At 41.8% G+C, this 13,379-nt stretch overlaps 1 protein-coding gene across 1 annotated transcript in view; it reads left to right on the top strand.

Moving 5' to 3' along the window:
* The window catches only part of LOC142492396 (uncharacterized), a 46,871-nt gene that overhangs the window by 773 nt on the left and 32,719 nt on the right, over positions 1–13,379 (top strand). The window contains exons 2-3 of the mRNA XM_075595040.1: positions 4,148–4,225; positions 4,591–5,376. Coding sequence (XP_075451155.1) covers positions 4,148–4,225; positions 4,591–5,376 — 864 coding nt within the window. The remainder of the gene's footprint in view (positions 1–4,147; positions 4,226–4,590; positions 5,377–13,379) is intronic.

The following is a 13,379-nucleotide window of genomic DNA, read 5'->3' as shown; positions in this document are numbered from 1 at the left end:
TTTGTGTCAGGAAGACAGGCCTCTGACAACACCCGCAAAATCATTGACATTATCGACCACGTGCATCTCAATAAACTCCAAGCCATGATACTAAGGCCTCGGCCATGATTAGAGCTTGCTGGCGGAAGCATGCTGACGTGCGCTCCCACTCAGCACTGAGCCCCTACAGCCGCAATTAGATCGGCTTTATTAGGGGCTCACCTGCGCTTACGCAAGTGCGCGGAAGCGCAGGTCTTAGGGGAATTTACAATTCCCCCGCTTGCTGGCGCGACAGGACGGTCACGTGAGCGGTTCCCCCAATGAGGGCGAACCAGCTCCGTGATGTCACTGGCCCGCCCCCTGACGGCCCGCTGACGGCGCGTGCGTTAAGCAACCGCAAGGCCAGGGAAAGCACCCGCTTTCCCTGCGCCTCAGCACGCCTCAGCAAGCCAGCAGGGAGCCTGGCCGAGGCCTAAGCCTGGACGCCGAGAAGGCATTTGACCGGATAAAATGGACCTTCCTCGACCAAACTATGATTACATTTGGCTTTACAGGCCCCTTCCTAGAGGGAGTCCGTGCCCTATATCAGAACCCCACCGCATACCTAAAACTCCCAGGCGGACAGTCAAACTCAATCCCAATAAAAAATGGAACCAGACAGGGCTGCCCCCTTTCCCCCCTATTATTTGCGATCTCAATCGAGCCGGTAGCGGCCCAAATTAGAGTCGAACCAAACATCAAAGGCATTACAATCGCCGACATAGAATATAAAATATCGCTTTTCGCTGACGATGTCATTCTGACACTCGCCGACCCACACATTTCCCTCCCCAATTTACAGAAACTATTAGACCAATTTAGCCAGGTCTCAGACTACAGGATAAACATGGACAAATCCGAAGCCCTTAACCTCACCCTCCCAGCCCCACTTGGAGACTACTGCAGTCGAATTATAAATATAAATGGAACACCTCCCACATAAAATACTTAGGAATAAAAATAACTAACTCATATAGGGCCTCATGCAGTAAGCGTCGATTATGTGAAATCGGCAATCTTACCGATTAGTCATGTTATTGGCGATTTTTCCTCTCCGTATGCAGTAAGTGCCGAATACATTCAAAATCAAGCCGAAAACAAATCCGCCCACTCTCACGATGATTAGCCGATCACACACAGGTGTATCGGCGTGCGTGGCGCGGTGCTGTTAGGTTGCCCAATCACAAATCTTGCTGAATCAGGCGAAACAAGCATGTTTTGGATTGCGCGCCATATTTAAAGGCAACGTGTACTGCTAATCATTCTCTGTGTTGTTGGGAGTGAGAGAGAGAGAGACGCACAGAGCTGGCTGTTTGAACATTTGCATATTGACTGAGAGACTTGTTGTGTATTGGGTGAGCTTTGTCCATTGTTGTTTTGTTTACATCTTTGTCTTGTTTTATATGTGGAAGTGTTTCGTGTGATTGGCTGTACATTTCTTGTCTGTTTTTTGTGAGTGCTGGAAGTATGCCCGCAAAGCGTGGGAAGAGTGATGCTGGTGGGAGTGGGAGTGCTACTCGTGCGAGTACGCGTCGGAGTGAACGTACTGTTCAGGGGAGTGATGTTGCTGAGAGTGAGAGTGGTGTTGCAGGGAGTGGGAGTGCTGGTGCTGCGTGTGGTGTTGCTGGGAGTGGGAGTGCTGTTGCTGGGAGTGGGAGTGCTGTTGCTGGGAGTGGGAGTGCTGGTGCTGGGAGTGCTGGTGCTAGGAGTGTGAGTACTGGTGCTAGGAGTGTGAGTGCTGTTGCTAGGAGTGTGAGTGCTGTTGCTAGGAGTGTGAGTGCTGTTGCTAGGAGTGGGAGAGCTGGTGCTAGGAGTGGGAGTGCTGGTGCTGGGAGTGCTGCTGGTGGCGCAGTTGCTGATGGGGTGGATGGTGGTGGCGTGCTTGCTGGTGGGCAGCTTTTGGAGGCTCTTCCATTGGAAGAAGGAGAGTCCAGTCAGCACCAGCCAAGCTCTGACCCTAAACCTGCTCGGAAGAAACGTGTGGAGAAGCCACGTAATCCTCGCTTCAATGACCAGGAAAATACAGCTCTTGTCACTGGCATTCTGGAGCACTATGACAGTATATATGGACATTTACTAGGTAAGTGTACCTTTACATTTATTATTCAAATACATGTGATCCTAGGTCATCTGAGTTTTGTTCATATGCAAATATGGCTTCACAATATCTTTCTATGTTAATTAGTCTGGAAACACAGCTTTTTATCATGCGTTACAAGGACAACTAAACACAGGCGGTCAATTTGCCATAACTGCATACAATATGAATGCAAGCTTGCTTACATGTATAGGTTTAGTAGTGAATGCTCATGTGCTTCACATATTACACCTAAAACAGCATGTTTGCTATCTCTTGGAACAGCTAGCAGTGTAGGAAACTGGTGCTTCTATTATTATTAATTTACCTCATATATTTGATATGTTTTTCAAGGGCGGACAAGTTCAGCAAGCAGAAAAGAAATGTGGGACACAATAGTCATTGGTGTCAATGCGTGTGGGAATCATGTGAGGGACAAGCGGAGTTGTCACAAGAGATTTGATGATATTAGGTCCAAATTGAAAAAGAAAATACAACACCAACGCGTGCATGCTACTGGCACTGGAGGTGGGCCCACACCACAACGTCTCATATTAAGTCCATTGGAGGAGCTGCTTCGGGCAAAATTACTTCCCGTCGTCGTGGAAGGCTTACCTGGTGACCGTGATATTGGAATTTATCCCTCACAATTTCCACCAGGTGAGAAATATTAATGTACTAGGCGTGTCGTTGCTTACAGTTATTTTGCATATTTACACTGCTTTTTATACTGTCTTCACAATATAAGCATACCTGCATCTATATATGTATATGTCTGATTCTGTATATATATATATATATCTAAATAGACATATATGTTGTAGTCCTACTAAAAGCAGTAACTAATATAGCACGTGCCATTGCGTGCTCATTTACATGTGAATTCCCAAAATGCATTGCTGCAGTGGAAGCAATTGATGGTGGGCGAAGATGGGGAACAACAGGGTAGTACACATGTGTAACACATGTTAATGAGAAATTATTACTAGCTACAGGTACAGAACATAAATATGTAGAATATTATTGTGTATTTTATTTATTTTACTCCGACAAACATGACATTACTGCCTATTTTAAGCATGCATCAAATATATTGCATGCAACGGCCTACAAACATCACTTGCACTAACACATCTATAGTTGTTAATGAAAAGGTCCATTTTTGATTTAAGTCATATACAGACAGCATAATGAGGCACACGTATCATATGTTATGTCATTGTTTTCATAACTTAAAAACTGCACACGACTATTTAGCTCATCTACCATTGTGTTAAAGCAGCTGCAATTAATATCACAGCATACACTTCAACAGAGGGGGTGGGGTTCAGCACACACACTAATTACAGCCTCATTTTAGGGTCAACTTAGTTCACACCATTTTCACCTGTTTCAAGTAATTGAAAGGTGTGGCTCATTAGGCTTTTTGGGGAAGGGAATACCGTTCTTACAACCTCACTAGCACAACTGAAGTTAATCACACTCATTTGAAAGCTTCACTTTAGCTACTAAATGCCCCAACAACTCATTACTTATCAAAGCGTACGTCCCACATTAGTTCACTCATATCTATAGTTGAACTACTATCAACGACACATTATCACACACTGCATGTCTTGTCTTGTTGAGTCACAGCCACATTCAGGTGTGCCACATCTTATATTAATGTACCACACATATCCTCTACCAAAAACAAAACTTTTTCCAATATGACCACCTTCATGATAACCATTGTGAATGGTCATCTCATGATAGTTATGTACATTATGATACTGATATCACTACACAACATATGATTTTTATGTACAAATTTAATCTATTTATCCTCACGCATTACTGCAGAAACATAGTATGTTGTATGTTAGGGAACTCAAAACTTCTAACTACACAGGCATGTACATTGTTATTACAACTATTTATGTTCACTTTCACACACACATTTTGGGTAAAGGAACTGATGCTGTTAGGTACTCATAAATACAGAACATACAATAACTGTTTGTTCAATATTTACACATGTAATTGTAAAACTAATGTTATTGTTAAATATAGTTGCCCCTGGAGGACATGTGTCACCTGAGACGGAACAAGTGTCTTCACCTGGGTCAGCCAGCTCAACACACCTAGAAGGTGAGTGTATCAGTTGGTGGCCATATAATATGTGCTCTTCTATATGTTATGTTGTCATGTTCATTATTTGTTTAGCACATCTTCTTTAAATAGGATTACTTAGTGTATGTGAAAATGAAGTGTAAGGCAACATGTATTGTGTTACTGATGTTAACTATCGTGTAGGAGTTGTGAGTTTAGAGCAAGTTTTCATTCATTCATATTTCATACTGAGTCCAAACATTATTCTTAAGTCAAGGTAGTTTTTAATGTGAGGTTATAAAACTTATGGAAACATGTTAGTTGTTACTTATGACACAGTAGAATTACATAGTAACACAGCAGAGATTAACATTACATTTAATAATATGTACATTTATTTGTAGAACATGATGAAGAGGATTATGATGATGATGATGATGATGATGACGCCACCGCCATAGACACACAAATAGAAGCAAGTGACCATGAAGACGTTCCAATTGAAACTGTTTTACCGCCAAATCGTCCAGCAAATACGACATACGATGCAATTGTAGCTTCTGAGGGAAAAATTGTGGAAGCAGAAAATCGTCGCCATTCTGACCTCATGACAGTGCTGGAAAGGATGATTGCACTGCAGGAAGAAACAGTTTCACAATTGGCACATCTCCACAGAGTCTTCATTGAAGTGCCGAAACAGTTGCAAAAAATCAACACCTCATTCGAAGCATTAGTAGTTCAGCAAACACAAGCTAATTACTTGAGAATGACGAATGTAGCACAATTCAACTTGAACAGCTCACAGGCAGGATCTGTTCATGCTGGTCAGTTTTCACCACATGCTTCTGATCTTCATTCACCAGGTCCAAATGTTACCGGTCAAGTAGCAGACATTGCTGTGCAGGTTCCTGACGACATACTACCGCTGCCATCTGTACAAAATCAGCAGCTGACACCTACAAAGGAGCCCACAAAAACAAAACACAAGCAGTTACTACTGACCAGTTTTTGGTCAAAAACAACAAAAGACACACATGAAACAGACCAACCATCACTTGTGCAGTGTCTACCAACTTGCTCACATGTGTCAGTGGGCACAAGCCCTGTCGGTGAGTCACTGGCCACAAGCCCTGTAGGGGAATCACTGCCCAAAAGCCCTGTAGGTGAATCACTGCCCAAAAGCCCTGTAGGTGAATCACTGCCCAAAGCCCTGTAGGTGAATCACTGCCCAAAAGCCCTGTAGGTGAGTCACTGGCCACAAGCCCTGCCCGAGAAGTGCCAGAGGCCACTCAAAGTGGCTCTGTTGTAGCTAAAGTTGGTGGCAAACGAAAAAGGAAAATTCAAGAGACAACAAGCAGGCCTGTTACTCGGTCTCAAAAGGAACAAAAAAAATAAATGTTCTAATTCACAAAATATGTCTTTGGCCTTGTTTTGTTGACTTCAGATTATCTAATTAATATTGTATGTATGCTGAAGAGTGTGTTGTTTCCAAACTTTCAAATATGTTCTTGTACACGTGAAGTTTTGGAAATGTTAACACTCCTAATTAATGAATAGTGTTATAAATAATTATGTTTTTATCGTCTGTTCAGTAATGGTCCACCAGGAGCCAGTTGCTAAGTTTAGAGAAGCTGCCATTGACTTTGCAGCAAAACATTGCATTTGGGTGTGTTACTTGATGTAATCATTGCATCTGCATATTATTCACATGCAATTATAAAAGTACCTATTTAACTGCAAACATCTTTCTTGTACGTGTACAGCAGGATTTTGTGTTAAATATTACTTACCTTTGCTGGCCATTGTAATGTTGTCCTTTAATCATTTATGTGTTCTTGTTTCAAGAACATCTCTGAATTTATACTAATATATATGTAGTATGTATGCATATATGCACACACACACACACACACACTGTGTGTGTGTGTGTGTGTGTGTGTGTGTGTGTGTATGTATATATAGTACTATCTAAACTGGTATAGATGTATTTACAAAAAACATACACTTCATGCTTCCTTGTGAAAACACAGTATTTAAATAATACAGGCCTAATGTTTGAGAACTATACTAAGTGTGAGCCTCTAACGTTATTGGGCGCAAACAAATGTTTATTACTTAATTCACTCATGTTTATCACCATTTAAATAGGTTTCATACAAGGCCTACTTACTGCCATCAATATGTTGTGTGTACTCCAGCAATATTTAAAAAAAACAAAAAAAAAATTAATTTTTTATATATATATATAATATATATATATATATAAAAAAAATTTTTTTTAATTTTTTATATATATATATATATATATATATATATATATATATATATAAAAAATTTAAAAAAAAATTTTTTTTATATATATATATATTATATATATATATAAAAAATTAATTTTTTTTTTGTTTTTTTAAATATTGCTGTATATATATACACACATACACATACACATACACACAATATACATATAGTACAATATACACTTTATATATATATATATTTATGAGAGAGATATATTTATATATATATAGATACACACGTATTTAAACTCATGCAGACAGGGACTTAACCAGACTTTCAAATACACACAGAAATGTATGTGGGAAAAAACATTTCATTTTGCAGGTGTGTGTATTTACTGATATGGCTGTCTAAGCACTATTTTCACACAGTGCTCTTTGTTATTTTGCAAGAAAACTCAATGTTACTGAATGAAAAGTGTAGTAATGTTTTCAGAAACGAGATAAAAAAAGGATACATGTTTGTCCCACATGCGGCTATCATAATCCACAAATGTTCAAGCAATTAAAACTAGAAATACAATTGGCGTTTGAAATAAGGAGTTACAGTTTATACTTTTGTTGACCTTGAAAAGGAAACACAGCAATTTGTTAGCCATTGAGCAGTTTCATTTTGATGAGCAAAGAACAGATACCTGCACACATCTTTTGTGCTACTCTGCAATGGCTGATGAATTGGTGAAAATTATGAATCCGAATTTAGGTTATAAATACATGGTATCAGAAGCAATTTTATCAACTTGCGGACACCAAGCAAGCACACGCCAAATCTATGATTTGATTCGAGCAAAATATCCTTATTACCAAAACCGTCGGCATGCGCGCAATTTTAATTCCTCAATAAGATTCACTTTATCAACTAATGACTTTTTTGAACGTGTGCAGGATAAGCTAGAACACAACTATGGTTTCTGGAAGATTGCCAAAGAAAAACATTTCACCGTGAAAGAAGGCACATATATTGTGGTTAAAGGCATATTTATTCCTAATGCCAATAGCAATGGATCCGCTACTACTGTTCCGTGTGAATCGATATATATAATATCTGCACCCTCCATTCCTGAAACCCACATTGTACAAGAGCATAACTACTATGATTATGTACCAAGCCTTTCAGCTGAAAATGCATTGGAATGGGTACCCGAAGAAATGAACATACCTCCCGACCAATTGTTTGAAGAAAGCAGTGGCGATTCCTATGAGCGCTTCATGGAGGAGATGTGTGTCATACTGGATTCAGCGGGTGGGTCAAGCGTGGATGAAAAAGCCTTGCATTTCTGGAGCGACCAGTTGCAGCCAGACGAAGAGTTAATTCTAGAAGAATGGTAAATATAACAACCGTTATGAGTTGACTGCGTTTAAATTTTTTTTTTTTCTAACCACCATTTTCCCTTTCAATGCGTGGATACAGCGTAACATAGCAGACTGCATAACATGTAGCGATCACAAACAAATTGTTTCCGAATACAATATAGTAGAACCTGAAAGAGTAGTACACATTGCTGACGGAATAAATATACGTACTTTCCTATCACTTTAAACATATTAGCAACATTTTACCATAACTCTAACACATACCTGTTTTGTTATCATGCTACATCTACAACATTTAAAAGCGGGTCCACCACGTATGACGTGGGACCCTTGTCATGGCCCAAGGCGTCCTTAAAAAGGATTACGGATGTAAGTCCCGCCCCCAAGCGACGTGCGCGCCTCAAAGCCTATTGGCTGACATGTTTTGTTATAGTAACGGTAACTGCAGTGTGTCATGTGTGCAGCTCAGTGTTTGTAGGCGTCAACTGGGCGTTAGCCGAATGTTAATTGAGTGGGAGGAGTGTTAGTGTGCGTTTCACGCTGGTTTAACATGACGTCACACGTATTGCATTTGCGCATTGTGTTATCGGCCGTCCTTTCTGTCCAAACACGTCTGTTTAAAAAGAATACAGATGTACTCGTTTAGAACGAATGTAGTTTCGTATTCATTGTATTTGAAATAAAGATTTTATGTTTAATCATATTTTCAAGATGTATTGAACGCACAACGTACGCTTTGTTTTGCGCATGCGCAAACAGTTAGTGCAACCAAGCGTGAAGTGCGTGCGCACACTAAGATGTGCGCGCACATTTTTCAGTATACAGGCAACGTTCACATCATATACATAGTTATGCCTGCTACAAATTTAAAGAAACATTACATACTGATGTACACTTGTACTTCTAACATATAAGTGAGTGACGTGTGTATGTACACAATCATATAGAGCTGTGTAACGCGTTGTCACGGATACATATATAGTAAGGTGCCATCTTTGACCATCATGTGTTTGCTGTATTTCAGAGATGTCGGGGAAGATACAATCAGATCAAAGTCTACCTTTATATAAGATGATTGTGAGGAGGAGCCACCGACTACTATACTACATATGGAACTAATTTTATATTGCTTGCAGTGCTTATTAACAAACAATTAAAAATGTGATACACTTATGCCTATATTGCATAAGCACTTAATTAACATAATGATGTTGCAAAATAGTGCCTCATGAATTTTTATTGAGTGTTCTTTAATGACTACTATCATTTTATGGCATGGTGTGTTTTATATATAACAACCATTCCCACTCTGCTAACACATTTGTGTATTCTATTGTGTAATGGAACGTATGACTGTCGAAACTATGTAACAATAATAATAAGAATAATAATAATAATTATAATATGAGCATGTTCATGTATAGCGCTGCTAGTTGTACACTGCGCTTTACAGACACATTTTTCAGGCTCAGGTCCCTGGCCCGTGGAACTTACAATTTATTTTTGGCCGCCTGAGGCACAGGGAGATAAAGTGCTTTGGCAAAGATCACAAGGAGCCGACACCGGGAATTGAACCAGACTCCCCTGCTTCAAACTCTCAGTGCCAGTGTGTGTCTTTACTCACTGAGCCACTCCTTCTCCCAATGTAAAGGACACTTACAACCAACTAGCCCTTTATTGTTAAAAATCTCTTGTTACATGGGTATGTTGATAAAATGGTTTGGGACTGTAGCAATTAATGTTATTGGCCAGATGTTGTGGTCCCCTACAATGCATGATGTTCTGAATATGACATCAACATCATGTAATGAAGTACGTTTCTGTGTATATTTCATTAACCTAACTAACTATAGTTTACTGTGTTTATTAAACTTTCTAAAAATACATAGTATAGTCAATATGATGATATAAGCTACCATAATAAAGCTGGTGTTATCATTTGTCGGTGTTATACATGGATCCTACACAAATTGATACAGACACAAACAGTTGTCTTAAAAAGTGTGTCTATGCTAATGTGCACGTGATTGACGTTACAATTGTGAGAATACTTGATAATTATCATCATGATAATGATGAAGTGACGTGATTTATATTGCAAAAATATTACCAACATTGTCATATAGGTAAATTAGAAATGCTAAATGACAGTAACATTTGCAACAAAATTGTGTTTTCTGTTAACAGTTTTACACTTGGTACATGTAGGACACATCCACACACGTGTGACTTATACATACACATGTCACAAATTTAAATTAATGTTGACTATTAATTCCTAGCATTAAAAAAACACCAACTTTGCTAAATATAAGATGTAGTACGCATTGTTGTGATTACAGGCATTCATGCATGGAGTTTTATGATCAGTCAATTTCATCCGTGATGAATGAGCTCCCGTAAGTAAACAAATAAGTACAGTTATCCCCTTTTCTCCAAACACCTCTATATTACATGAATGGAATTTATAAGGAAACATACATAAAATGTGATGAAATGGGAGTAATCATTTTCTAATACAATGCACATGAAAGCTCAAGAGTAGCTAAATGCATATACATGATAGAGAAAGTACATGTATGTTACATTTGTCTTTAAACCAATATGTTGGGTTTTTACTTAAAATAATTATAGGAAGATTGAGGTAGGCACATCTTATGAGAGATGTCAGCAAATATACATACCATGATCAGTCATACTGGAGATATACCTATAATGCAAAGGAACAATATATAAATTGCAAACATTGACATGCCATCTTCAGTACCGTAAACAACACAGCAAAGTGTGTATTTGGTGTTAAATGTGCAACACCATGTATATTTAATGACATTCAAAATGTAAATGAGCCTGGTGTACACATCATATGGATGTACATGTTACACTGCACCAATAACATTGTATGTAAGCATACTAGAAGCATGAATGAGTATGGGCATAATATGTGTATTGTGTTAGCATAAGGAACAACACAATGCTAAAATATTAGTGCTTTGTTACCCCAGTTGTATTCACATACACACAACTAAAGTACAATTGAAGAGGGATTATATAACCTGTGCAACAATAACATACCGGTGCCACATCCCTTTGTGCACACAGCAGAGAAAAGAAAGGTGTGCAACCCATATTCATCTGTGTCCTACCAGAAGGGTATATAAAAAAACATTATTGTTAAGATAACATAATGTAAGTATAAAAGTAGAACTTGGAACATATATGTTTTTACTTACAAGAAAAAAATGAATTGATGAGATTCTGGCGTGTCTGGCCACCACTGGCTGTTTGTTCATTTTCAGCAGCTACATGGGTGGGATGCTCGTCTACCAAAGGCTCAGCTAGGTCTGATTGTACATTGTGCCTGAGTGCAACATTGTGCAAAATGCAACAGGCAAGGATAATATCAGACACTTTTTGAGGCTTGTATAGAAGAGCCCCACCAGTTCTGTCCAGACACCTAAATCTGGTCTTGAGTAGGCCAAATGTCCTCTCTATAACAGATCTTGTAGATATATGGGCTGCATTGTACCTCTCCTCTGCTTCAGTTTGAGGGTTTAGCACCGGAGTCAAGAGCCACGGCCTAATTCCGTATCCTGAGTCACCTATAATGAATGGAGCACACATAAGCTGACATTAGTGATCAAATTGTACAATGCCAACATTCCTAAATAAAAATGTGTTTTGTGTTATAACCAGGGTTGCCACCTTCGACTGACGGTCAACCCGGAGATTTTTTTTTTTAAAATGACACTGTGTTGCCATGACAACGGGATGCTATGTAACGTCACGCGGCGTCAAGTCGCCATGACAACGTGGCACCGCATGACGTCGTGACATCATGTGGCGTCTCATTGTCATGGCAACGAGCATCACGTGATGCTGTTACGTCACGTGACGTTCCCGTTGGCATGGCAACGCAGCGCCATTTGACGCCGCGCAGCCATATTGAGAGTAGTTGCAGGGGGAGATGGAGGGAAAATGCTATTGCTGGCACTATTGCTGCGTTAATGGTATATGGAATTATACCTTACGTCATTTCTATTATTTATAACTAACGCTGATGACAATTGTTGCAAACAGAGTCGTCACTGATCAATATTAATTTATTACAATGTTTACCTCAGTTAACTTTACTTGAGTTAATTTAACAAAGACAAGGTTACCTCATTGCTATCAAAAGGGAGGAACTGAAGCAGCTTTACTGTAAAGAGAGAGGGGGAGAAGAGAGAGAGAGGGGGGGAGGAGAAAAGAGAGAGAGGGGGGAGGAGAAGAGAGAGAGAGAGGGGGGGGAGGAGAAGAGAGAGAGAGAGAGGGGGAGGAGAAGAGAGAGAGAGGGGGGAGAAGAGAGAGAGAGAGAGAGAGGGAGGAGAAGAGAGAGAGAGGGAGGAGAAGAGAGAGAGAGAGAGAGAGGGAGGAGAAGAGAGAGAGAGAGGAGAAGAGAGAGAGAGGGAGGAGAAGAGAGAGAGAGAGAGAGAGGAGGAGGAGGAGAAGAGAGAGAGAGAGAGGGGGGAGGAGAAGAGAGAGAGAGAGAGGGGGGAGGAGAAGAGAGAGAGAGGGGGGAGAAGAGAGTCAGAGGGGGGAGAAGAGAGAGAGAGGGGGGAGAAGAGAGAGAGGGGGGAGAAGAGAGAGAGGGGGAGAAGAGAGAGAGGGGGAGATGAAGAGAGAGAGAGAGAGGGGGAGGAGGAGAGAGAGGGGGAGGAGAAGAGAGAGGGGAGAAGAGAGAGAGAGAGAGGCGGGAGGAGAAGACAGAGAGGGGGGAGGAGAAGAGAGAGAGAGGGGGGAGGAGAAGAGAGAGGGGGAGGAGAAGAGAGAGAGAGGGGGAGAAGAGAGAGAGGGGGGAGAAGAGAGAGAGAGGGAGAAGAGAGAGAGGGGGAGGAGGAGAGAGAGGGGGAGGAGAAGAGAGAGGGGAGAAGAGAGAGAGAGGGGAGAAGGGAGAGGGGGGGAGAAGGGAGAGGGGGGGTAGAAGGGAGAGGGGGGGTAGAAGGGAGAGGGGGGGAGAAGGGAGAGGGGGGGAGAAGGGAGAGGGGGGGGGAGAAGGGAGAGGGGGGGGGAGAAGGGAGAGGGGGGGGAGAAGGGAGAGGGAGGGGAGAAGGGAGAGGGGGGGGGAAGAAGGGAGAGGGGGGGAGAAGGGAGAGGGGGGGGAGAAGGGAGAGTGGGGGGAGAAGGGAGAGGGGGGAAAAAGGGAGAGGGGGGGGAAGAAGGGAGAGGGGGGGAGAAGGGAGAGGGGGGGGAGAAGGGAGAGGGGGGGAGAAGGGAGAGGGGGGGGAGAAGGGAGAGGGGGGGAGAAGGGAGAGGGGGGGGAGAAGGGAGAGGGGGGGAGAAGGGAGAGGGGGGGGAGAAGGGAGAGGGGGGGGGAGAAGGGAGAGGGGGGAGAAGGGAGAGGGGGGAGAAGGGAGAGGGGGGAGAAGGGAGAGGGGGGGAGAAGGGAGAGGGGGGGAGAATGGAGAGGGGGGGAGAATGGACAGGGGGGGAGAAGGGAGAGGGGGGGGAGAAGGGAGAGGGGGGAGAGAAGGGAGAGGGGGGGAGAAGGGAGAGGGGGGGGGGAGAAGGGAGAGGGGGGGGGAGAAGGGAGAGGGGGGGAG

Source organism: Ascaphus truei, chromosome 4, assembly GCF_040206685.1.
Source record: "Ascaphus truei isolate aAscTru1 chromosome 4, aAscTru1.hap1, whole genome shotgun sequence".
In the NCBI taxonomy this organism is placed as follows: Eukaryota; Metazoa; Chordata; class Amphibia; order Anura; family Ascaphidae; genus Ascaphus; species Ascaphus truei.
This window is presented reverse-complemented; position numbering and strand designations above follow the sequence as displayed.